Consider the following 22,831-nt stretch of genomic DNA (forward strand, 5'->3'; position numbering starts at 1 on the left):
CATGGGTACTGAAGGAAGGATGTTCATTTTGATTGACAGCATCGTTGGCCTGTAAAATAACAGGACAGCCCTTGTACCATTTTATGACAAACCAATCGGATCCCTCAAGGGCGTGCACATAGTCCAAATTTTACGCGGCGCCATGGGCCGAAAAACCTAGATGGAATATCCCAGTCTTAACCGGTTTCAACCGGTCTTGGGTTTGAAGCATGAGATGAAGAGCTAGCTTACACAGCCCTGCTATCAAATATTATATACGAATAGAACCAATCATAAACTCAAGATTATTTTACTTTGTGATTATGAATCGGAATAACGCAATACGTGTGACTCCGTAAATTGTTAGCTAGCCAGCCAAGTGAAGCTAAGTCATCATTGGCTTGTGCAACAGCAGGCTAACTTGATAACATTTCTCGCCATCCGCAACGACTTAATCATTGCTAAGATACTTCTAGACTAGTCTGTTACATTTATTTGACATATGGTGAATTACTAAATGTAAATTATACTGAAACTTCGCTTCAGTGGCAGGACATACAGCTAACGGCGTGCTATCAGGACATAAATAATTTGGCTAGCTAGCTAATTAGCCAGGAAGCTAGCTAGCGAATGTCAAACACACTGGAACGTGTGCCATGAGATAGCCTGACACCCAGCCAGACGAGTTTTAAAATCAGAGCCAAGTCTTATTTTTTTCATTACAACGGAAAGGCTAAAGAAATAAGGTGAGTTTGGTAGCTAGCTGTGTAACTCAAATGGGTTGAATCTCAAGTTTGAATGGTGATGTAGCTAACGTTAGCATATGCTAATAGCTAGCTGGCTAACTAGCTTTAGCTAGCTGGCTGTTTTTATAGCAAACTAGCTTGCTAGCTATTATTGTGAATATTACTTTATATTTTGTTAACACGAGTGAGTGAAGTCAATTAATTGATTATCTTAGACTTAACATGGCTACATTAGCCTGACGTTAGTATATGCGATAAAGTAGCTAGACCTGTGTCAACTTTGAGGTCAGTTAATGTATACGTAACTATGTGGTATTCACAATAGAGGTAACGTTAGCTAACAATAGTAAACGCTAAATTAACCATAAATGAAACAGTAACGTTAGCTAGCAAGCTAACATGATCGACTAGCCGTAGTAGCACTCTTGGATTGCTGGATGGAGGGAGGGGTTGCTGTATTGCGGCGTTGACGTGCTTGTCGGAACTAGAAAACGCTGAAATGTCCGAGTTGCTAGCTGGTTGAACCCGGCACGTGTATAACTAAAACCAGATTACAAATCGGACATTTTCGATTTTCCCAGTTCCGATTAGCACTTGAACGCGCCATAAGTACCACTTGTGGTCCATGGTGTCGCAATTGCCTATATATTAAAGTTGACATGCTTGCGAGTGATGTCGCAATTTTACTCACACTCAGTATTTCGCCGTTGTTACATGTGGGTGGGTGTAGCAATATAGGGAGTGAAAATAATATATTGGGCAGTGGCATATATTTCATCAGCCATTTGTTTTGGTCAGGTTTTATTTACAGGTGTCTGTAGTTAAGTTCTGTCATTTGTTCTCATGTTTCCCTTCACACCTCCATTCCTAGAGCTCTATGCCAGCAAACATGACAATGTTGGCGGATCATGCAGCAAGACAGCTGCTAGACTTCAGTCAGAAGCTGGACATCAATCTGCTGGACAATGTAGTCAATTCTATGTACTATGACATTGGATCACAGGTGAGAGCTGCTCTTTGACCTAATGCTGCTCTTTCTTTCGCTACATACTTCAGTCTGAAAATCAGGGGTTTTGTACAACAAAGTAATCAGTGATTGGATCATCTCTAATTGACTGAGTATCAAAGCCAATGCTGAATTTTCAGTTGCTTTACCCACATGTGTTCTGGCTCTCGCCCAACCCTTTGGTTTATGGGACCAATCCTACAGTCTACAATAGCTTTCCAATTTAGAAATTGTTGGGAGGTACTCAGATCCAGACTCATTGTGAAGAAAAAACTAAGGTCAGTGGGTGTTATGTAAGATTTGGCCGGAGCAAGGAGTTTGGGTAGCCAGACAACTAACCCGTTATTACTCAAAATATAAACATAATTTACTAACATGTTTGTAAACATAAAAAAACACTGTATAGCCTGAACAATCCTTGCATCCATTGCTCTCGCTATGAATTTGTGTGTTTACATTTCTCCATCCTTTAGCTTTTAACAACAACAGTGGCCGGGGCGGCAGGGTAGCCTAGTGGTTAGAGCGTTGGACTAGTAACCGGAAGGTTGCGAGTTCAAACCCCCGAGCTGACAAGGTACAAATCTGTCGTTCTGCCCCTGAACAGGCAGTTAACCCACTGTTCCCAGGCCGTCATTGAAAATAAGAATTTGTTCTTAACTGACTTGCCTGGCTAAATAAAGGTAAAATAAAAAAAAAATAAAAAAAAAAAATTTCAACTGTGGATTAGACCTTTAAAGCCACACAGCTCTCAACAGTTTCTCTCTCTTCTCTTCCACAGCAACGCATGGCACAGGAGGTGCTGACCAACCTGAAGGATCACCCGGACGCATGGACACGAGTCGACACCATCCTGGAGTTTTCTCAGAACATGAAGACTAAAGTATGTGTGCCAGTGATGCATTCCTTGTGATCAGTTTACATCCTCTAACCAGGGCATATATATATATATATATATATCTCTCTCTCAACATTGAAAAGCATATCATTACAGCCAGGCATAGGCAGTCCAGTTGAGTCCATAGAGATGCGTGGCTCTTGTTTATTACATTTGTTAGCTTTTTATGTCATTTGTATATCCAAGATACAAGATCTGTCGTCTTAGTGGAAATGAGATGCCGTTGTGAGTTATGTTTTTCCTGATAGTCTAAGCCTCTCCCTCCTCTTCATTCCAGTACTATGCACTGCAAATTCTGGAGACTGTGATCAAAACACGCTGGAAGATTCTTCCAAGAAATCAATGTGAAGGTAACACCCGCTGCATAGACTGTTTGGAATAACACAACTATATTAGGGCCATGCTTGGGAATGAACAGCAATATTAAGATAAGGGAATAACGTGGCTAGACTATATCGCTAATGTGCCGTGTTATGCAGACACAAACATTTGATCTTTGACAATGTCGAGTCATAAACATTTCTGCATGTTTTCAGGAATAAAGAAGTATGTCGTTGGTCTGATTATCAAGACCTCATCTGACGCCGCAAATGTTGAGGTAAAGAGTCTTTCCTGTGTTTGACTCTGTTCTCACTGCAATCTTTTCCGTGTTGAAATTCTGTGCTCGTTCCCAAATTTCATCTGCATTTTTCATCTGTGTGTTTCAGAAAGATGGAGTGTACATTGCTAAACTCAACATGATCCTCGTGCAGGTAATTTAAAAAATAAATAATAATAATTAAGAAACACACGTCTGTCCTGTCATTACAAATGGTTAAAACCGAAACAATCAAACTCAACGCGTCTCCTCTGCTTGTGTAGATCCTGAAGCAGGAGTGGCCCAAGCACTGGCCCACCTTCATCAGTGACATCGTGGGTGCCAGCCGCACCAGCGAGAGCCTGTGTCAGAACAACATGATCATCCTCAAGCTGCTAAGTGAGGAGGTCTTTGACTTTTCCAGTGGACAGATGACCCAGGTCAAGGCCAAGCACCTGAAGGACAGGTACATAACGTCCAGCTACCTAATAACTAACGTTTGTCATATGCACAGGATACAATGTAGTGTACACAGTACAATTAAATGCTTATTTGTACAGTAAATGCTTTGGCTGCTTGGAGATGTATTGTATATTGCAAAGACTCTGTTTCCTACATATTAGTGGTTGATGTCATTACCAGTCTCTTCATGGCAACTGAATTGTAAGGTTTTTATTATATTATTTGAAGGCAGGGGTAGATAAGAGGGAATTGTACACTGACATGCTATTTAGTAATGATTTTCTTTTTCTTTCAGCATGTGCAATGAATTCTCACAAATATTCCAGCTCTGCCAGTTTGTCATGGTAAGCAAATGGCTCAGGGATTCTAAACGGTCTTGATATGAAATTGACATGTTGAATACCCAACATGTAAAATGCAAACTTTTTCTGCAGGAAAACTCCCAGAATGCCCCTCTGGTCCAAGCCACACTCGAGACTCTCCTGCGTTTCCTGAACTGGATCCCCCTGGGGTACATATTTGAGACCAAATTGATCAGCACTCTGGTGTACAAGGTAACTCAACTCCTGATGACTCACTTGCACCTGTCCCCATACTGAAAATGAAATGACTAAGTATCGACTTATTACTACTTCTCGGTTCCATTGAAACATCTCCCTAGGCAATTTAGTGGTGTTTTGTTGTGATTCAGCAATACCGGCTTGTGGAAACTCAAAACAGCAGTTAAACTATAGGTTTCCTCTCACAAAGGCGCACTTGCATTGGTTTTGCTTGCAAGTGCGTAAGAACCGGAGGAACAATATAGTGAAAGTTGAGGCATTTGCACCTTGTTGCTTCGGCGACTTGGTCTGCTGCAAACACTCATACACTTGTGCCCGTATACAGGCTGAAAATGGCAGATTTGTCCACTAATAAGTGCCTAAATTTGAACGTAGGGTCTGTACAGTAACATGTTATACACGAAGTCAGAGCTCTGGCTCTGCACTTCACAGCGCTCTATTCTGAACTTAAGCACCGTGTGCGGCCAGAAGCTGCCCATATCCCTCCCGGTAGTTGGAGAACTTCTGATTTTTTTGTCGTTGTCTGACTGAGGGAAATGCTGTGAATTAAGAGGACTATGTATTTTGAAAGATGAGGCATGAGGATTATAGTAAACACCGCTTTGTCATACATGTAAGCCAAACACTTCCAAATGTGCACTTCACATTTCCAAATCAATTAACTCTTGTCATATAGTGTCAACAGTTATGATCACTATGTTTGATGTACAGTTACAAGATGACATGGCGTCATACCCTGGGTTGTCCTGAACAGAATGAGCCTATGTTAATTGTGAAGGAAATTTGCAGCAGCAGCACACACACCTGAATGCACTGATGACTCCTTTCTATGTGCACTAAAACGATGATCTCTTTCTCTGAATTGCCTTGTGAACACTGTAATATCATATTTTTTAACAGCTTGTCACGTTGGCAATAGAACAAGCTTTCAAATCATACCCACTTGATGCAGATTGTGTTTTATAATGGGATGTTGTTGGATTGCGTAAACCAAAATAGTAATTGTGCGTTGGAGGAACTAGAGTTCAAGACTAAACTTCAAGTGTGCTTGCTCTAGTTCCTCAACAGCACAGATAGGAGAGCAACAAAAAAAGAGAAGCTTATAGTTGAATAATCTTCTTTGAGAGGTGTGTGGCCACTTGGAGACACCAGTTAGTCCTCTCACTCAAACCCTTGTCATTTTTTTGTCTTATGTTGCACCTACCCCACATTTTCTAGGAATATTCTTTATATTACTGAATGTATCCAGAGTATTTTCAGATTTCGTTATCAGCAAATGTGTCAAAGTACAGAGTGTAAAATGCACATAAAATCAAGTGTAATGTTTGGATTCAGTTTTGTCTGGTGAACTGTTGTGTACTCAACTTCGGTCCAACACTTTTCTTATTGGACAAGCTCAAGTAGTCCCTCCATGTTTCAGTCAGTTTTCTCCTGATTGGTGCCTAGTGAATACGACCATGTTGACGAACCTCTTTTTCCTCTCGTCCGTTCCCAGTTCTTGAACGTACCCATGTTCCGCAACGTGACGCTGAAGTGTCTGACGGAGATCGCCGGTGTGAGCGTCAACCAGTACGAGGAGCAGTTTGTCAACCTCTTCACGCTCACCATGTGTCAGCTCAAACAGGTACACTCCATGTCCCCTCAAATGGGTACACTCCATGTCTGCTCAAACGGGTACACATAGCTCTATCTGCTGGCCAGTTAAGCCTACTGTCAAAACTGTTGGAGCAGTGGTACCCAAATGATGGACCAGGACAAACCGATGGGTTACATATATTTTTTAAAAACCGGATACTGCAGACCGTATGTTTCAACAACGATCATATTGCAGGCATAAGAACTATTAAGAAGTTAGTTTACATTTTTACATAAAATGTAATGTGTGTATTAACAGTAATTGGCGCATCAAAGAATCTGTATTTTCACCGGTCTCTCTCTTCGTGTTAGATGCTCCCCCTGAACACCAACATCCGCCTGGCATATTCCAACGGCAAGGACGACGAGCAGAACTTCATCCAGAACCTCAGCCTGTTTCTCTGCACCTTCCTGAAAGAGCACGGACAGCTCATCGAGAAGAGGCCCAACCTTAGGGAGACACTTGTGGAGGTGACGTTCATGCCTTTGACCTCAAGTTCTTTTTTTCCCTTTTAGTTTTTATCCTCAAGTCACACACCATTGAAATGGAGCTAGCCCCCCAATCCTAATCATTCTCCTTACCTTCTGTTCTAATCACCCCCCCCCCCCCCCTCCAGGCTCTCCACTACATGCTGCTGGTGTCTGAGGTGGAGGAGACGGAGATCTTTAAGATCTGTCTGGAGTACTGGAACCATTTGGCGGCCGAGCTCTACAGGGAGAGCCCCTTCTCTACCTCCACCTCCCCCCTGCTCTCTGGAAGCCAGCACTTTGACGTTCCCCCACGCCGGCACCTCTACCTGCCCGTGCTCTCCAAGGTGAGAAGAAACGTACACAGAGACGGACGGGCGGATACACACACACACACTTTTGACCTTCCACCAAACCAATGTCCTTCAGGGTCCTGACATAGAAAAGCAATCTACAAAAGACAACAATGTGTTACAGTCGGACAAGTTTATATAGTTCCCACCACTTCAAACCGTTTTCTCCCTACTGAACACAACCTTGACGTTCTACTGTGTTTCCTATTGACAGTCCCTGCCTCACCATGGGGTCTCTTTATTTAGATTGTCCATTAATAGTTACTGGCATTTTGTCTGCCCGGTCACACAGGTGCGTACGCTGATGGTGAGCCGAATGGCCAAGCCAGAGGAGGTGCTGGTGGTAGAGAACGACCAGGGAGAGGTGGTCCGAGAGTTCATGAAGGACACAGACTCAATCAACCTCTATAAGAACATGAGAGAGACACTGGGTGAGTGCCTGGCCCAGGACAGTCTAAACATCTCACACACACGCCCTCTCTCTAGTCTGATGTCAAGTATAGTTGCCCCTCAATCTTTTCCTCTGTCAAATGTACTTTCCACAATTGATCAATCTGTCAGTGACACACACCTCAGCACACATCTCTCCCTCACACTTTTGTTCGCTGTTGATAAGGTAGGGCACGATACACATACTCCCTCTCTCTGTGACTAGCATACCTCCCCCTCTCCCCCCCAGTCTACCTGACCCATTTGGACTATGCGGACACGGAGCGCATCATGACGGAGAAGCTGCACAACCAGGTCAACGGGACCGAGTGGTCCTGGAGGAACCTGAACACGCTGTGCTGGGCCATCGGCTCCATCAGCGGGGCCATGCACGAGGAGGACGAGAAGAGGTTCCTGGTCACCGTCATCAAGGTCTGTAGTAGTCTGTGTAACGGACACAGCGCTTGCAGCCACACGCAGACGCGCATACACACACCGCACCTTCACAGGTAGCTACAGTCTTTAAAGGGGACAATACACACATGCAGTAGTTGCTGGTCTTAGTCATCAATTTTGTTCTCTGTTAGACCAGAAATGTTCCCTTTACTGTTCAGAAATTGAATGGCCTGCCCCTTGAGACGTTGCAGTCCGACTGTGCGTGTTGAGCCTGTGTCATGAGGGGCGCAGAGTAACAGGGCTGTGTCTACGCAGCGGACTCAGAACAGTGGGTACTTGGAGTGATTGATCGAACTGCCATTTGGCAAAAGAAAAAAAAAAATTATCATATACTTATGGAGAAATTCCACGTCCAAGTCACTTGACAAGACTTAACATGTAAATGCTGCTGTAGAGTGACTGCCAGGATGTTCTGAGCTGCGTTTCTGTGTTATTGACCAACTGTCGTTTTCTCATGTCTCCAGGACCTTCTGGGTCTTTGTGAGCAGAAGAGGGGGAAGGACAACAAGGCCATCATCGCCTCAAACATCATGTACATCGTGGGCCAGTACCCACGCTTCCTCCGAGCTCACTGGAAGTTCCTCAAGACCGTCGTTAACAAGCTCTTTGAGTTCATGCACGGTAAGCAACTTTGTTCAGGTCACCACTTGCATATCTTCCATGCAAAATACCAGGGCCGTATTAATTTGTCACTGGACAGAAAACCAACAAACAGGGAGGGACTACCTGGACTAGTCCAATAAGAAACACTTCTTTGCGGTTTACGATTCAAAGCGTTTAAAACTGAACAGTGTTTATTTTATTGAGCATTTTATTTGAACGTAATTGTTCCCGGCAGAGACTCACGACGGCGTGCAGGACATGGCGTGCGACACCTTCATCAAGATCGCCCAGAAGTGCCGGCGCCACTTTGTCCAGGTGCAGGTGGGCGAGGTGATGCCCTTCATCGACGAGATCCTCAACAACATCAACACCATCATCTGTGACCTCCAGCCCCAACAGGTACACAGATGCACCAAGATTAGCCGTAACACAGTTGAGCTACAGGCCCCTGAAAACAACCAAAACTAAGAGTAAAATACATTAGTAGTTGAAAAACTATTTCAAATGGCAACGCGGGTTTTGAGTTTCCATTGGCCAAGTTCAGGGAGCACCCTGTTTCCAGGTGTCATGTGAAATGGCTGGAGTTGGTTATGAAGCAGCAGATGTTCATATGCCCGTAATCCACCTCATCTCTCTTCGCCTCAGGTGCACACGTTCTACGAGGCGGTGGGCTACATGATCGGGGCCCAGACGGACCAGGCTGTGCAGGAGCACCTCATCGAGAAGTACATGCTGCTACCCAACCAGGTGTGGGACAGCATCATCCAACAGGCCACCAAGGTAAGTCACACTCCACTATGGGATTGTGTTTGTAAACCTTGGTTTCAAAGCATTTTACATTGTATGCATGCAGCACAACCCAAACAACACAAGTGTCCCCCACTTTGTACCGCTGTGCCATGGAGAAATTAAGAAAAACACCCACTGTCTTAAGAGGCCCTTGTAGTTTTACAGCAACATCATTACCGGTGCTTTTTCTCCCAATTGTTTCAACTGGCAAAGCCTCGTCTTTTTGCACTTCAGTAAAAAGCTATCCAGAGTGACTTGTTGTCCGTGAAAGCATTTTTTTAATATATTTTTTTGAATTTCCCCCTTTTTCTCCCCAATTTCGTGGTATCCAATTGCTTAGTAGCTACTATCTTGTCTCATCGCTACAACTCCCGTACGGGCTCGGGAGAGACGAAGGTTGAAAGTCATGCGTCCTCCGATACACAACCCAACATAGCCGCACTGCTTCTTTAACACAGTGCAATCCAACCCAGAAGCCAGCCGCACCAATGTGTTGGAGGAAACACCGTGCACATGGCAACCTTGGTTAGCGCGCACTGGCCCGCCACAGGAGTCGCACTGGCCCGCCACAGGAGTCGCACTGGCCCGCCACAGGAGTCGCACTGGCCCGCCACAGGAGTCGCACTGGCCCGCCACAGGAGTCGCACTGGCCCGCCACAGGAGTCGCTGGTGCGCGATGAGACAAGAATTTCCCTACCAGCCAAACCCTCCCTAACCTGGACGAAGTCTAGGCCAATTGTGCGTCGCCCCACGGACCTCCCGGTCGACAGAGCCTGGGCGCGAACCCAGAGTCTCTGGTGGCACAGCTGGCGCTGCAGTACAGCGCCCTTAACAGCTGCGGCACCCGGGAGGCCTTGTGAAAGCATTTTAACTGACTTGTGTCTCTCTCCCCTCCAGAATGTGGACATCCTGAAGGATGCAGAGACAGTGCGTCAGCTGGGCAGCATCCTGAAGACCAACGTGCGGGCCTGCAAGGCCGTGGGACACCCTTTCGTGGTGCAGCTGGGACGTATCTACCTGGACATGCTCAATGTCTACAAGTGTCTGAGTGAGAACATCTCCTCTGCCATCCAGACCAACGGTGAGACCTAGTCTGTGAGTGGTCTATGTGTCTGTCTTTGGTCTATCTGATCTGTGTGCCTGAGGTGCTTGTTTGTCTTGGTGTGTGTGTGCTTAACTGTCTGTCTGCAGCTGCGGCATCAGTCACAGAACTACAAGCCCATTCTAACGGTGCATTCAAGACAATTGGGAACTCTGAAAAATACGAGGTGATATCATGCCGTCAGTGATCTTCAGGTCGGAAAGTCAGCGTTCTAGAAAGAGGCCCAAATTCTGTGTTGGATGACCGTTCACAGCCATTTTTCTCAGTCTGAGCTCTTTTGTCTCATGAGTTCTCAGTTGTCTTGAACGCACTGAAGTTGGAGATTTCTGAGTTCTCAGTTGTTTTGTACGCAGCATAACATTTCTAAAGTGTCACTGAGCTCTCCAATGCTAACTCCATGCTACCATGCTAAACCCTATGCTAGCTAACTAACTCTCTCTATTGTCCTACTAGGAGAGATGGTGACCAAGCAGCCCCTGATCCGGAGCATGAGGACGGTGAAGAGAGAAACGCTCAAGCTGATCTCAGGTTGGGTCAGCCGCTCCAACGACCCACAAATGGCGAGTCTGTCTTGTCTTAATCAAATCTAGAGTCGCAGCCTATAGGGAATGCTGTAGACCAGTGGTTCTCCTATAGATCCTCTTAGAAGGCTGTAATTGAAAATATGAAATTGTTCTTAACTGACTTGCCTAGTTAATTAAGTAAAGAAAAGGAATCTAAATGTAATGGTGGGATCAGAGCGGGCATCTCTCAGGCCATAGATGGCCTGTCTAAACCACACCATAGAGAAACCGGAGGCAGAAAGACAACCAGAAAGATCCAACTAGCTGTCTGGACTAGCTTAAACTCCACACAGCCCTTATAGGTCCTTGGACACCAACCTCATCCAGAGGCATCATGCCCATTGAAACTATTTCATCCACTTACAGGTTGAAGAGGCAGAATAGCTCACATCACAGACCAAGATATGTTCCACTTCCTCTTCTAAAATAACTATGGTGCCGATGACTTGAACCACTGCTACTCTCGCTGGTAGCAGCCCCAAGCCCTCGCTGGTAGCACCAAGCCCTCAGTTATCTGACAGATTGTTTAACGTTAGACTGAATGGCTCAGTATTGACTGGTCACGTTCTACCATGTTCCGTGGTTCTTACAGGTGGGGGAGAACTTTGTACCGCCCCTGCTGGAGGCCGTACTCATCGACTACCAGCGCAACGTCCCTGCCGCCAGAGAGCCCGAGGTGCTCAGCACCATGGCGACCATCGTCAACAAGCTGGGCGGACACATCACAGGGGAGATCCCGAAGATCTTCGACGCAGTCTTCGAGTGCACTTTGAACATGATCAATAAAGTATGTTTCATAAATGTTTTCTCTACTATTATAACACTAAACTAGAATGCTGTAATTAGTTTGTGTTCTTAGCTGTCCTGAGTGGCCCTTATAGACTGCACATGATGTCAAAGGAACATTAACAGAAAGACACAGATGTGTTAGTTTGCAGCCTTGTCAAATTCGGTGCTTCCTCCACAATGGACTGCACTGGCCAAAATGGCTGCCACAGTGAACCTGTAGTTCATGGGCCCCACATCCCTTTTGCATGGGTGTACGGGATAGATTTGTACTACAGACAATTGGTGAAGTCTATCCAATGCAAGGTTGTAAACTGAAGGATTGTTGAACACAGGACACTAGTTATAAGCTTGGAAAAATAAATACTTTATATGACTGAGTCCTAGTCTTTATTCCTTATAGAAAGTAATTCCACTCACATTGTCCAACTTTAATTGTCCCAATTTTTTTCTCCTCTCCAGGACTTTGAGGAGTACCCAGAGCATAGGACCCATTTCTTCTACCTCCTCCAAGCGGTGAACTCTCAGTGCTTCCCGGCCTTTCTCTCCATTCCCCCGGCCCAGTTTAAACTGGTTCTGGACTCCATTATCTGGGCCTTCAAACACACCATGAGGAACGTTGCAGACACTGGTAAGACCCTCCATATGCTTTGGCCTTACCTAACTGTTGATACATACTATGCCTTTCACGAGATTGGAACTGTGTGTTGATGAATGAAGTTGTCAGACTCATCTGAGGTGAAATGCAGTTCACTTAACTCTATTTCAAATATTTTGGGTGTTTCAGACACAGATGAACTCTAAACCTGGACTAAAGCTTTTTAATGGACAAATGCTTTATTGTCCAGGACTAGGCTTAATCAGTCTGGGGAAAATAGTCCTTATGGTACATTGTGGAATTATTATTGTCATCAAGCCACTCATCCCTGGGTCCTCCAGGTCTGCAGATTCTTTACACCCTGCTGCAGAACGTGGCCCAGGAGGAGGCTGCCGCACAGAGCTTCTACCAGACTTACTTCTGTGACATCCTCCAGCACATCTTCTCTGTCGTCACAGATACCTCACACACAGCAGGTGAGAGGGTGGTGGGGTCGGTGGCTGACGGTTAAATATCACCGGAAACATCTGGTACTGTTATAAGTGTTGGGTACAGGCGAGGAATCAGAGGCCATGTTATACACTACATGGTTTGATTCCTGAAGGGGATATTTCACTTTGGTGTCACATCGCAGCAGTCAAACACAGACATGGCAGATGGACACGACAACATGCTTAAGTGTCACCGGTGAGTGCAAGACAAGTGTGGGTACAATTGATGTTATGCTTGACTTTCTGCAGGGCTAACCATGCACGCGTCCATCCTGGCATACATGTTCAACCTGGTGGAGGAGGGTAAAATCAGCGCCTCCCTCAACCCAGCCAGCCAGCACAATCAGGGCTACGTTCAGGAATACGTGGCCAACCTGCTCAAGACGGCCTTCCCCCATCTACAAGAGTAAGTGTCTGTAAGCCTGCGTATCAGAGGGCCCCTGTCAATTAAAATTAAACATTTTGTTGTACTCCACTCTGAACACTAAGATAGGGATTTGTTAGTTTGCAGCCTTGTCAAATTCTGTGCTTCCTCTACAATGGACTGCACTGGCCCAAATGGCTGCCACAGTGAACCTGTAGTTCATGGGCCTCATCTCTTTTATATTGGTGTCGGGGATACATTTGTACTACAGACAACAACTGGTTGATCGAAAGTGATCTACTTATTGTAGGTAGGTGAATGTGTTGTGATCCTGACTCTCCTCTCCATTCAAGTGCCCAGGTGAAGGTGTTTGTGACAGGTCTGTTCAGCTTGAACCAGGACATCCCTGCTTTCAAGGAGCACCTGAGGGACTTCCTGGTGCAGATCAAGGTGAGTCACTCTGGTTTTGTAGCCACACACACGGGTGCAAACACTTAGTAACTCTGACTATCAGTCTGAGGTGTCAAACCACTGGAGCATGGTAGATGGACATATTTGTCCCTCACACTCAACTCTCAACTTCCTCTCTTTACTCCCTGTCCAGGAGTTTGCTGGCGAGGACACCACAGACCTGTTCCTGGAGGAGCGGGAGACGTCGCTGCGGCAGGCCCAGGAGGAGAAACACAAGCTGCAGATGTCAGTCCCCGGCATCCTCAACCCCCATGAGCTCCCCGAGGAAATGTGCGACTAAGTGCCGCCACATAGGAACGAAAACAACAGCGAACATGTACAGTTTTTGGAAAAAAAGAAAGCCAAGAGATGCTGGGAGCTCTTGTCAATTGTGTGTGTGTGTGTGATTGAGAGGTGCTTTGTCGACCAAATCAATGCCAATATGTAAATGAGAATTGCGCCTCCGATTCGGCACTCACATTTTTTGCATACGGAAGCATTTTATACAGTCATTTGTGTAATAATACGGTAATGCTCCTTTTCCCTCGCTAATTCAAGCTTTATGTTTTTGGTCATCCTCTCTGTTTAGCCGTGCATGAAGTTGAAAGAATTAAATAATTACTTTTAACCCTTCCTTTCCCTTCACCCCCCCCCCCCCCCCCCCCCCCCCCCCACCAACCATCCTTCTATTTGTTTATATGTAAGATATGTTAAAAGCACATGCAAAAGGGTTACTTTAAAAAGTCCCCTAGCGTCAGGAAGTGCTCCAATAAAGAGCTTTGTGTGTTTTTCAGAGGAGCCGCATGGCCTACAGATGAATGTGACGGTCAAGGGTGGTAAATGACGCTTTTGGCAGCAGTTTTTATGTGGCGAGTCTGGTTCTGTTTGCACCCAAAACTGACAGATCTGACATTTGGACGAGAATGTTAGATCAAAGGAAGGTTATGTGCATATCATCTTGTTTGTAAAGCTGTCTTAGTACTAAGGGAACATAAAGTTGGTTATTTTTACAAAACTGTATGTCCTATACCGTTTGTGTGTGTGTTTGTTTCATTTAGTTGTTGAAGGTTATTAAATCCGATTTCTGGAATTAGGATTTGAAACCACTAACACTCAGAGGTCTGCATTTTGACGCGAATGGGCACAAGCGGTGAGAGAGGTGTACCCACTCCAATCGAACCATAATCTGCGCCGCGCTGTAATGTCAACAAGGCAGCATTGTGCATCGTCCAGAAACAAACATCTATTTTCCGTCATATGTGTTCAACATTTCAAAAATAGATATCAATGGGAAAGCCGATCAAGTTTAAAAAAAATCTAAAGCAATCACATTCATGTGAAAACAGAATCCTTGTCATTACTGAACGGGCCACCTGGCTCACGCGCTGGAGGCAGCACGGTTCCAAAACGAATTAATTAATTTTTAATCCGGTGCATTCTTCCCTCATCGGGGTAATCCGGGCCAGATAATCGAATACCCTCAGTGGCTACTGGCTGGTGCTCTCTTGTCTGCCTGCTGTATGTGAATGAAACGCCATTTGTAAACGTATCTTGCTGATGGAGTAACCGCGAGACAAGCGGAAAAAGTCGAACAAGGCGAAGGAGACAACGGAAAGTTACGAATTATGAACACGCTGTGCCCCCACCCCTTTTCAATATGGCTGCCGTATCTACTCTCTCCAGTAACGCTCCGATTGGAGATTGACTCGACTCTGTATCTTAATGCCTTTTACTTTTTGACTTTATCAACGATATTTAGTATCAAATGCAATCTGAATCAATTACTCTCCCTTAATTGATTTAATGCATTAGCAAATCTTCACTAACCACTACATCGGGCCTTTCCCCAAAACAACCAGGTGCCAACAATTCGTATCCATCAACAATTTCCAATGGTTTGACTACACTTTTCCTTTGTTATTTTTTTAATGAACAATGTGTGAAAACTGCGCCGAGCTGGTGGAGGTTTTAAATGAAAGTAAGTAAACCATTTTTATTACCTGTTTTAGTGCCGTAGTGGTCCCCTAATGCTAGCTAACGTTCGCTAAATCAGGCTACCTGAGGGAAGCTGGACAGCTAGCTATCGTACCCCTGTCGTGCCTGGTTCTCCACTAGCCAGACAGATGCCAATGTAAGGCCTTGTCTTGAATTAATGATCTGAATGTAAATGGAACCTTTTCTGCAACTTTGAGGGCTGTCTCTGTCAAATCGCTGCATAATGAAGGAGATGCCTGAGTAGAGTTAGCTAGCTAGCTAGACGAGATTCTGAACATCATGAACTTAGTTAGCTAACTAATTAGATTGGGCTGATGCCATTGCTTGGTAACTTGGTTAGCTATCTAACTTAACTTTGGTTAACTGCCTGTAGAAATGTGGTTTGAAACGTATTTGGCCATAAAATGTTTGTTACACATTGCATGTCCCTTTTTTGTCCGAGGCGAGAGAGGTGGTTGTGGAAGTGGTGCATGTTGTGCAGGCGTGTTCGCTCTTGCTAGCTAGCCTGTCTGGTTGATATGTTTGTCAGTTTCACGTTGAGTAACGAGTTGTCCAACGTTAATAAACGTTAGCTCACTGACTAGCCAGCTAGCTGTGGTCAACTGGCATCAAAACGGACGGATTCGTTTTCATATTTGGTTTGCCACACGCGCTGTAATAATATACTTTTGCAAGATTACAAGCAAATGTTTAGCACTGTTAGCTAAGTAATATGGGCTCACTAGTTTCTTTACGTAAAAACATTAAGCCATCTAGCAAACTAGGCATGTAACCAATGCTAACTATGACTATTAGCGTTTTTGTTAGCTAGCTAGCTATAAGCTTGTTCTTAATCAAAATAAAATGTGCCTACGAATGCTTTTGGATGTATTTCCTAGTTCCGATTAAAATTGACCGTAGTAACGTTTGAACAGATTATTTGCTAGCTCCGAGGTAACGTTAGCTAACTAGGCCATATTGCTTTCACGACGGGATGTTGGAGCGAATAAACAAAGGCCCATTTTTTTAGGGTTACATCAATTGTTTCCACCATTGCAGTTATAAAATTGCAATGGTTTGTGTAGTGTGCATGTGAAGGTATTGGTGATGGTAGCAAGAAGACAATGCTGACAGTCCGCCTCATGGCCTGGTATGTTGTTTTATTTAACTAGGCAAGTCAGTTAAGAACAAATGCATATTTTCAATGATGGCCTAGGAACAGTGGGCCCCTAAGCCATTGAACAGTTGGTCGTTCTGCCTTGTTCAGGGGCTATTGTTACCTTGTCAACTCGGGGATTCGATCTTGCAACCTTTCAGTTAATAGGCCAACGCTCTAACCACTAGGCTACCTGCCTGCTTCATGCCATATGAGTTGTTTGTCATCAATAACATGGGGTTTTGCATTTTAAATCTTTGTATGCTTGTTTGCTAGTTTTGGATGTCTTATGTCTTAAACCTATTTTCAGTCTGATATTAGTGTCTAAACGTTTGATTTGGGGTGGGTTCTTGTTTAAAATGGTCTCCATGTTTTGGGAGGATATCCAAGCCCACATGGTAAAGCGGTTGTGGGTTGTTTATTGCAGGACCCATTTGAAAGGGGGATCATGATGGCGCAGCTCAAAGGGTCTTTCATCCTGTCAATACACATTTAAAATAAACTAGATTAATGGAATATAAGCTATCCCCCCCCAAATCTGTTATTCAAATGAGCAATGAGTATGACACTTTAGGTGCTCAGATTAATTTAGTGGTTTGTAGGCAAATTACGGAAAGATAAATGTAGCCATACTGAAATGTTCCATGCATTTAATTTGGCCTATAGTCAGTGTATTATTAAAGTGTGTGGAGGATTAGGCCCATGTCACTAGTGTTCTAAAAGGGCCTCCTTTTGTCTTTGAGCAAACACCCTCTCTCTGGCTCACATGCATGTCTATTAACAACAGTTTTGGAAATGGCTAGTAGGCTACACAGTAGTAAGTTTTCACAGTAGAGCTGATGTTTTACCTGTGATGGGTCGTCTCTCTGTTCAGCAAAACAGAGTACACCCATGTGTGTGTTTGTCGGCACCAGGCTCCCGCCAGTGAAGGTGTGAGGGGCTTGTTGCCTGTGACAGGCTTGTCTAGAGCGCCAGGGTGCGAGACTGGCAGCACCATGTGTGCTTTCACCAGGTGACCCCTCACCCCAAATTTGCTGTAGCTTTTGCATGAAGCTGGGAATGTTTTGTGTGTGGCTGCATGCATGCAAGGGAAGTGAGTGACTTACTGAGGGAATGAAGGGTTTCAACCCGCTATTGAATATGCTGTGCCAGTAAGCCTGCAGGTAGTCTAGCTGTTAAGAGCGTTGGGCCAATAACTTAAAGGTCACTGGTTCAAATCCTGTGCCAGCTAGGTGAAATATCTGTCGATGGCCCCTTGAAGAAGGCACTTAGCGCGAATTACTCCTTTAAGTCGCTCTGTATAAGAGCATCTGCTAAATTACTGAAATGTAAACGTAACATGTGGCTGCCATTGTCAATCCCCACATAACCTGCTTTAAGATGCTGTCTGGCACTGTGGCCAGCAAGGCAGAGGTTGTCCCTTGAGCATAGAACTGGGACCAGTTTACCTGCCCGCCCCTAGCCTAACACTAATCAATTGATGTAAAAAGCCAAACTGATCCTAGATCAGCACCTAAAGCCAACTGTTGCTTCCACCAACACAGGAAGTTGAGTGTCTATTTTACTTCTCTAATGTTTTTGTTACAAGCTCAAAGCTTTGCTGTCAGAACAATGGCTGGGATATCCAGATCCTCTTATCTGGGAATGATCGTAATGTTTTTGGTCCAGGCCACCGAACACAATGTCATGGATTGTTTTATGAAGGGAGCTGGGAATTTTGGCAGAGTCCAGTCCAAGATAAAAAATAAGTGGTTAAAAAGGGAATTAAGGCAGATGCACACAGTTAGGTCAGGGCAAGGTGAACTTTGGAGCGCTGTTTTGTTGTTCATTTCAGGAACAGACCCACTTACCTAGACACAAGTTCCACTTTGTTTTCTGTTTCTGTTGGTAGTGTTTTGGCACAACTCCAATTGTCACAGTGGTTATTATTAGGCCCTATTCATGATAAAAATGTGACATAGGTCATTAGGTATGGAAATTGTTGATGGGAATGGGTCTCTTGTCACAAAGTTTGAATGTAGGCTGCACCTTTTTTTAATGATTCTCCCTCCAACATAATGTGCAATATTCATTGTATAGTTTATTTCATTAGCAATATATCTTAAGTCCAATTTTTAGTTGGCAGTGAAGAAAGAGGTAGCAGTAACACTTAAAGTATCCCAAAACAACCACAGGTGCTCTTGCCGTTGGATAGTACTAGAAAAGCCCCCCAAAAAATTATAACACATATGTCCATAGTGGCATACGTTTTTTTTTTTTTAACTTAAAGCACTCGTGTGGGTTTGTAAGTTAAAAAGCCTTTAATATGTGGGCTAAGTCATTTTGTGTGTCGGCTAACGCTTTCATCACTGTGTCCTTTTGCTTTTCCTGTTCGTAGTCTTGGCATGTTGGCCAATGTGAGGCGTCAATATGGTCCATTTTCTCTTTTTGTTCTGAGAGCAGAAAATAGGGTGCCGGTACAACAACAAAGATCTGTGGTTGATGGGTGGGTGCAGCTGAAAATGATGCATCACAAATGCAGCCTTCCCAGAGTCACACATCTTTCATTTACACCGTTGACTTTGTGAAAGACAAGTGCTTTGGGGCTGCTGAATAATAAAGGCAATGCAGCACTTTCCACAGAAAAGTTAGAGCTGAACTTTTGACACCGCAATAACCTTCCATTGGACACACCTTGCCCCACACGTTGCTTACATTTTGTTTTGAGACTGTGTGTGTGTGTGTGTATGCTTGTGTGTCACCAAAAGGGATGTGCATGGTTATACAAATATCCTAAAGGACATTAGTATAAGAGTGTTTGGGGGTATTAATTGTTGCAGCAAGAAAATGTATAGGCCTATTTTAAAATACAGGCCTTTTCTGAATGAAAATATCCATGTAACATTGTTAAAAATAAGGTCCATGACATTTCAAATGATTAATTAAATAAAATCAACTTTTAAATGAAGTTGTGACATGCCCCATGTCATGCGCCTACACCTAGATTTAAACGCGTCTACGGTGTCCAGTGTGTCCGAATTCCCTTTTCCTCGCTTTATTCAAATGCCAGTATGCATTCTAAAAACCGTGGAATAGGCTAAATATGATAAAACAACAACTGATGGCAGTAGCTAACTAGGCAGCTAACCGAGGTGCCTCTCTGTTCCAAAACACACATTTTCTGGGGACTTGTGGGAGGAGTGCTTGCTGATATTATTGTCCACTCTCTGCGATTTCGGTAGCCTGTTTACATCCAGACTTAGGATACATCTAAACACAATGCATCCCTGACCAACTCCTGAAGTGGACAGTCAGATCTGACCACAATCAGACCACAAAGTGACTTTTCAATGCGATCTTCGTGTTCTGATAGCAGTAGTCGCATGTAAGTGTCAAGTGTAGACATGACCTCTCACCAGCATCTCCAAGCAGCAATAGAGCGCCAGCCTCAATTTCGCGCAACAGTGCTCAGGTTAAAAACGTACATTTATTTCAAATGTATGATACTATTCAAATAATGAAATGATTTCTACCCCCATTCCTAGTCACCAACGCATAATACAGTAGCTGACTTTAGCCTGTAGTACAAGCCAATGCTGCTTTGGAAGGCCTGTTGGTGTGGAGTTACCGGTCAGTTGTCGGTAATGGGGAGCTTTGCCTGTCCCTGAGCTAATGTGGTGCCGAGGCACGTTTCTCACCAGAGGCTTGAGACTTCCATGGGTCAGTCTCCCATCCAGAGTAGAGAGGATCATCTCTGTTCTCCTGTTGACCAAAGGATTGTTGGCATTGCGCCTCCCAGAAATATATTTGTTGTTGTAGCGAAGTGTCTGTCAACCACTTTCAACGGTCTTTGATAATGCCTAAACTATTTTAATTTCAATTTCAGCTTCCAATGTGTGCTATTCTCTAGCTTGTGGCTACCATATAGCCTAGTTGCCTTTGAACAAGCAGTGTGTGTCAAGGGTCATGTCCTACACTTGCCTTTTCCAGATACATTGAACTGTACTCACCACCTTGTCTGCTCTCTCTCCCCTCCAGTATCGGATGCAGACAGCACTGAGGGCCTACAGCTGAAGAAGGAGCATGCTTTACGAGTCTTCAGCTACATCAGCTCATGGACCCAGAGGTCAGTCTCCCGCTCTCCTCTGTTCCCCGCATTCATTATTCTTCCGTGTATTTGTCCCAAATGGAGCCCTATTCCCTATTTAGTGCAATACTCTAGACCAGGTGCACTTATTTTGACCACTATGTAGGGGGAAGGGTTTCATTTGGAACGTAGACCATTATTCATTCATATTTAAAAGGGGAGGATGTCTGCTCCTGGATAGCTCTAGGTCTATCTGAAGCCATTATCAGCCATGAATTCATTGTTTATTACTAGCGGTAACGACTAACCAATGTGTTTTAGGTGTAGCTTAGCATGTAGGCTAGCTAAGATCACTAGAGGACAAGTGGGTCATAAATAATCGGTTTTTCGGCTCGCTTGGTGGTGGGTTATTGTTGTTTAACAACTTTGTGTTTTTCGTGCCTGCACGGAGAAGAGCCTTGAGGAATTGTTGACCTTTCATAGTTGTTCTACCACTCCCTGTGAGATCAGGCAAAAGTGCTTGACTGATCAGGGAAAGTTGATTCTAGTTTTGCGTTTTTCTCTTTGTGTTTCTGATTAGTGGGATCCGTCATGTGTGTTAATTGGTTGCTGTCTTATCAAAATACATGGTGGGGGGGAAGAATGTCTAAAATAGGATGGCCAGTAATATAGTCACAGGCGTTTTACATTACGTTAATGTCACAAGAAACAGAATTCATGAGAACAAACAGAGCTCAAAATAGATCCAAGGGCTGCATTCAATTAAATCCTCCACAACAATGCATATTCTGCATATTTGTTCAGACAACTAAAGCCTACTTACATGTCTTATTCAGAAAGCGAGAGAACTGAATATTTTCTGTTGCAAGTACCTAAAACTAGGCTTCTCTTGCGATGTTATTTGAATATGGGGAGTAAAGTATGTTTCTATGCTTTATTCGCTTCAATGCAAGTTTGATTGAATTGAGCTAATAGAGGAGTCTCTAAAGATGGCTGGTTGTTGAGGCCAACACATGCGGAAGCTACAGTTCACTGTAGTGTGGACCGTGCATTGCCTTTTTATGGTTCCCAAACGTTTTGATTCCTTAACCGTCCAAATGGAATGAGTCAGCCTCGAACTGCGACTTCAGTAGGAGTTGACTGCTACTCACTGGTGGGTCTTCGTGATTCGCAGTTCACGCAATCCCTCTCACCTCCCCTCCTTTCCCTGCACAGGCAATGTCTATGCTGCTTCAAGGAGTACAAGCACCTGGAGGTGTTCAACCAGCTGGTCTACGCCCTCATCAACCTGGTCATCGCTCAGGTCACCAGCCTGAGAGACCACCTCTGCAGCGCCACCAGCCAACGGGGCGTCACCGACGACGCAGCCGCGGGTGGCGCGGAGGGGCCAGGGACAGAATGGCGAGGAGAGGGAGGGGGTGGAATAACTGGAGCAGGTCCACACCTCCAGCAACCGCCCACTTCGCCTGTTGAGGACGAGCCGCTGAACGTGGAGAGGGACTCGGCAGAGGAGGACGGCGTCGGGGACGCACCGGAGCAGAACCAGAATAACAACAACCAGAACCCAGTCCAGGCCCAGCAGGAGGCCCCCAAGCCAGGGGGTAGTGGTATTGGGGCGTCTGAGGCTGTAGCTAGCAGCAGTACGGACTGCCAGGCCCACGAGGACATGTTTGACTCGTGGAGCACCGAGGACCGGGAGAAGCTGCTGCTCTGCGCCGCCAAGATCTTCCAGATTCAGTTCCCCCTGTACACGGCTTACAAACACAACACCCACCCCACCATAGAGGTAATGGACTGACACATCCTGATACAATACATAATCAATCCCCACTGTAGAGGTAATAGAATAATGTGTTTCCCCCGACACAACACCCATCCCACCAAAGCAGTAATGTTATAATATGTACCGCACACTGCACCGTAGAGGTAAAAGCGTAACATGGACCCATACACACAACTCAATTATGGATTCAGTATATCAGCATTTATCTCCATGGTGTACTTAATACTTGTTCTTAAATGTTCTCTAACATTTCTCAGTATACAATATACTCGTCATACTTTCTTTGTTTCCTTTTGTCAGGACATCTCTGCTCATGAAAGCAATATCCTCGGCTCCTTCTGCGACATGAATGTAAGGACTCCTCCGCACTCTTTGTTTTTACGACTCCACTGTTTGGTCCAAAAACACAATACTCGATCCGCCTGATTGTTGCTCTGTGTTGGGTCCAACTCTTTACAGCAACATCTACGTCTCTTAAATGGCACCCTATTCCCTTCACAGTGCATTACGTTTGACCCGGGCCCGTATGGCTCTGGTCAA

The 22,831-nt window shown here is 44.8% G+C and overlaps 2 protein-coding genes and 3 non-coding genes across 5 annotated transcripts in view; all 5 read left to right on the forward strand.

Moving 5' to 3' along the window:
- The first annotated feature begins 113 nt into the window (after nt 1-113).
- Nucleotides 114-14,327, forward strand: LOC139370504 (exportin-1-like). The gene is made up of 25 exons (XM_071110024.1): nt 114-725; nt 1,597-1,728; nt 2,510-2,611; nt 2,904-2,976; nt 3,163-3,224; nt 3,334-3,378; nt 3,488-3,669; nt 3,961-4,009; nt 4,100-4,219; nt 5,721-5,849; nt 6,173-6,331; nt 6,478-6,675; nt 6,974-7,112; nt 7,361-7,542; nt 8,031-8,187; nt 8,405-8,568; nt 8,815-8,949; nt 9,856-10,039; nt 10,514-10,620; nt 11,216-11,410; nt 11,872-12,040; nt 12,349-12,483; nt 12,748-12,904; nt 13,216-13,312; nt 13,467-14,327. Exons 2-25 carry the CDS (start codon nt 1,603-1,605, stop codon nt 13,611-13,613), a joined length of 3,213 nt encoding a protein of 1,070 aa, XP_070966125.1. The 5' UTR covers nt 114-725; nt 1,597-1,602; the 3' UTR covers nt 13,614-14,327.
- On the forward strand, nt 7,736-7,868 carry LOC139371741 (small nucleolar RNA SNORA17). The gene has a single exon (XR_011627419.1). It is a non-coding gene; the product is annotated as a small nucleolar RNA SNORA17 (small nucleolar RNA).
- Nucleotides 11,557-11,693, forward strand: LOC139371737 (small nucleolar RNA SNORA5). Its single transcript, XR_011627415.1, has one exon. It is a non-coding gene; the product is annotated as a small nucleolar RNA SNORA5 (small nucleolar RNA).
- LOC139371738 (small nucleolar RNA SNORA5) lies at nt 13,005-13,139 on the forward strand. The gene has a single exon (XR_011627416.1). It is a non-coding gene; the product is annotated as a small nucleolar RNA SNORA5 (small nucleolar RNA).
- A 652-nt stretch (nt 14,328-14,979) lies between the features above and the next one.
- Nucleotides 14,980-22,831, forward strand: part of LOC139370506 (ubiquitin carboxyl-terminal hydrolase 34-like) — a 66,379-nt gene continuing 58,527 nt past the window's right edge. The window contains exons 1-4 of the mRNA XM_071110027.1: nt 14,980-15,290; nt 20,460-20,547; nt 21,724-22,294; nt 22,592-22,642. Of these exons, the coding sequence (XP_070966128.1) occupies nt 15,248-15,290; nt 20,460-20,547; nt 21,724-22,294; nt 22,592-22,642 (753 nt within the window). The 5' untranslated portion in view covers nt 14,980-15,247. The remainder of the gene's footprint in view (nt 15,291-20,459; nt 20,548-21,723; nt 22,295-22,591; nt 22,643-22,831) is intronic.

The sequence above is a fragment of the Oncorhynchus clarkii genome, chromosome 17 (assembly GCF_045791955.1).
Source record: "Oncorhynchus clarkii lewisi isolate Uvic-CL-2024 chromosome 17, UVic_Ocla_1.0, whole genome shotgun sequence".
NCBI lineage: Eukaryota > Metazoa > Chordata > Actinopteri > Salmoniformes > Salmonidae > Oncorhynchus > Oncorhynchus clarkii.

What these genes read in the sequence shown, in the direction of transcription:
- LOC139370504 (XM_071110024.1), top strand. Translation starts at nt 1,603, where the DNA reads ATGCCAGCAAACATGACAATGTTGGCGGATCATGCAGCAAGACAGCTG. An exon ending in ACCTGCCCGTGCTCTCCAAG is followed by an intron (nt 6,676 to 6,973) that starts GTGAGAAGAAAC and finishes CCGGTCACACAG; the next exon opens with GTGCGTACGCTGATGGTGAG. An exon ending in GTGACCTCCAGCCCCAACAG is followed by an intron (nt 8,569 to 8,814) that starts GTACACAGATGC and finishes TCTTCGCCTCAG; the next exon opens with GTGCACACGTTCTACGAGGC.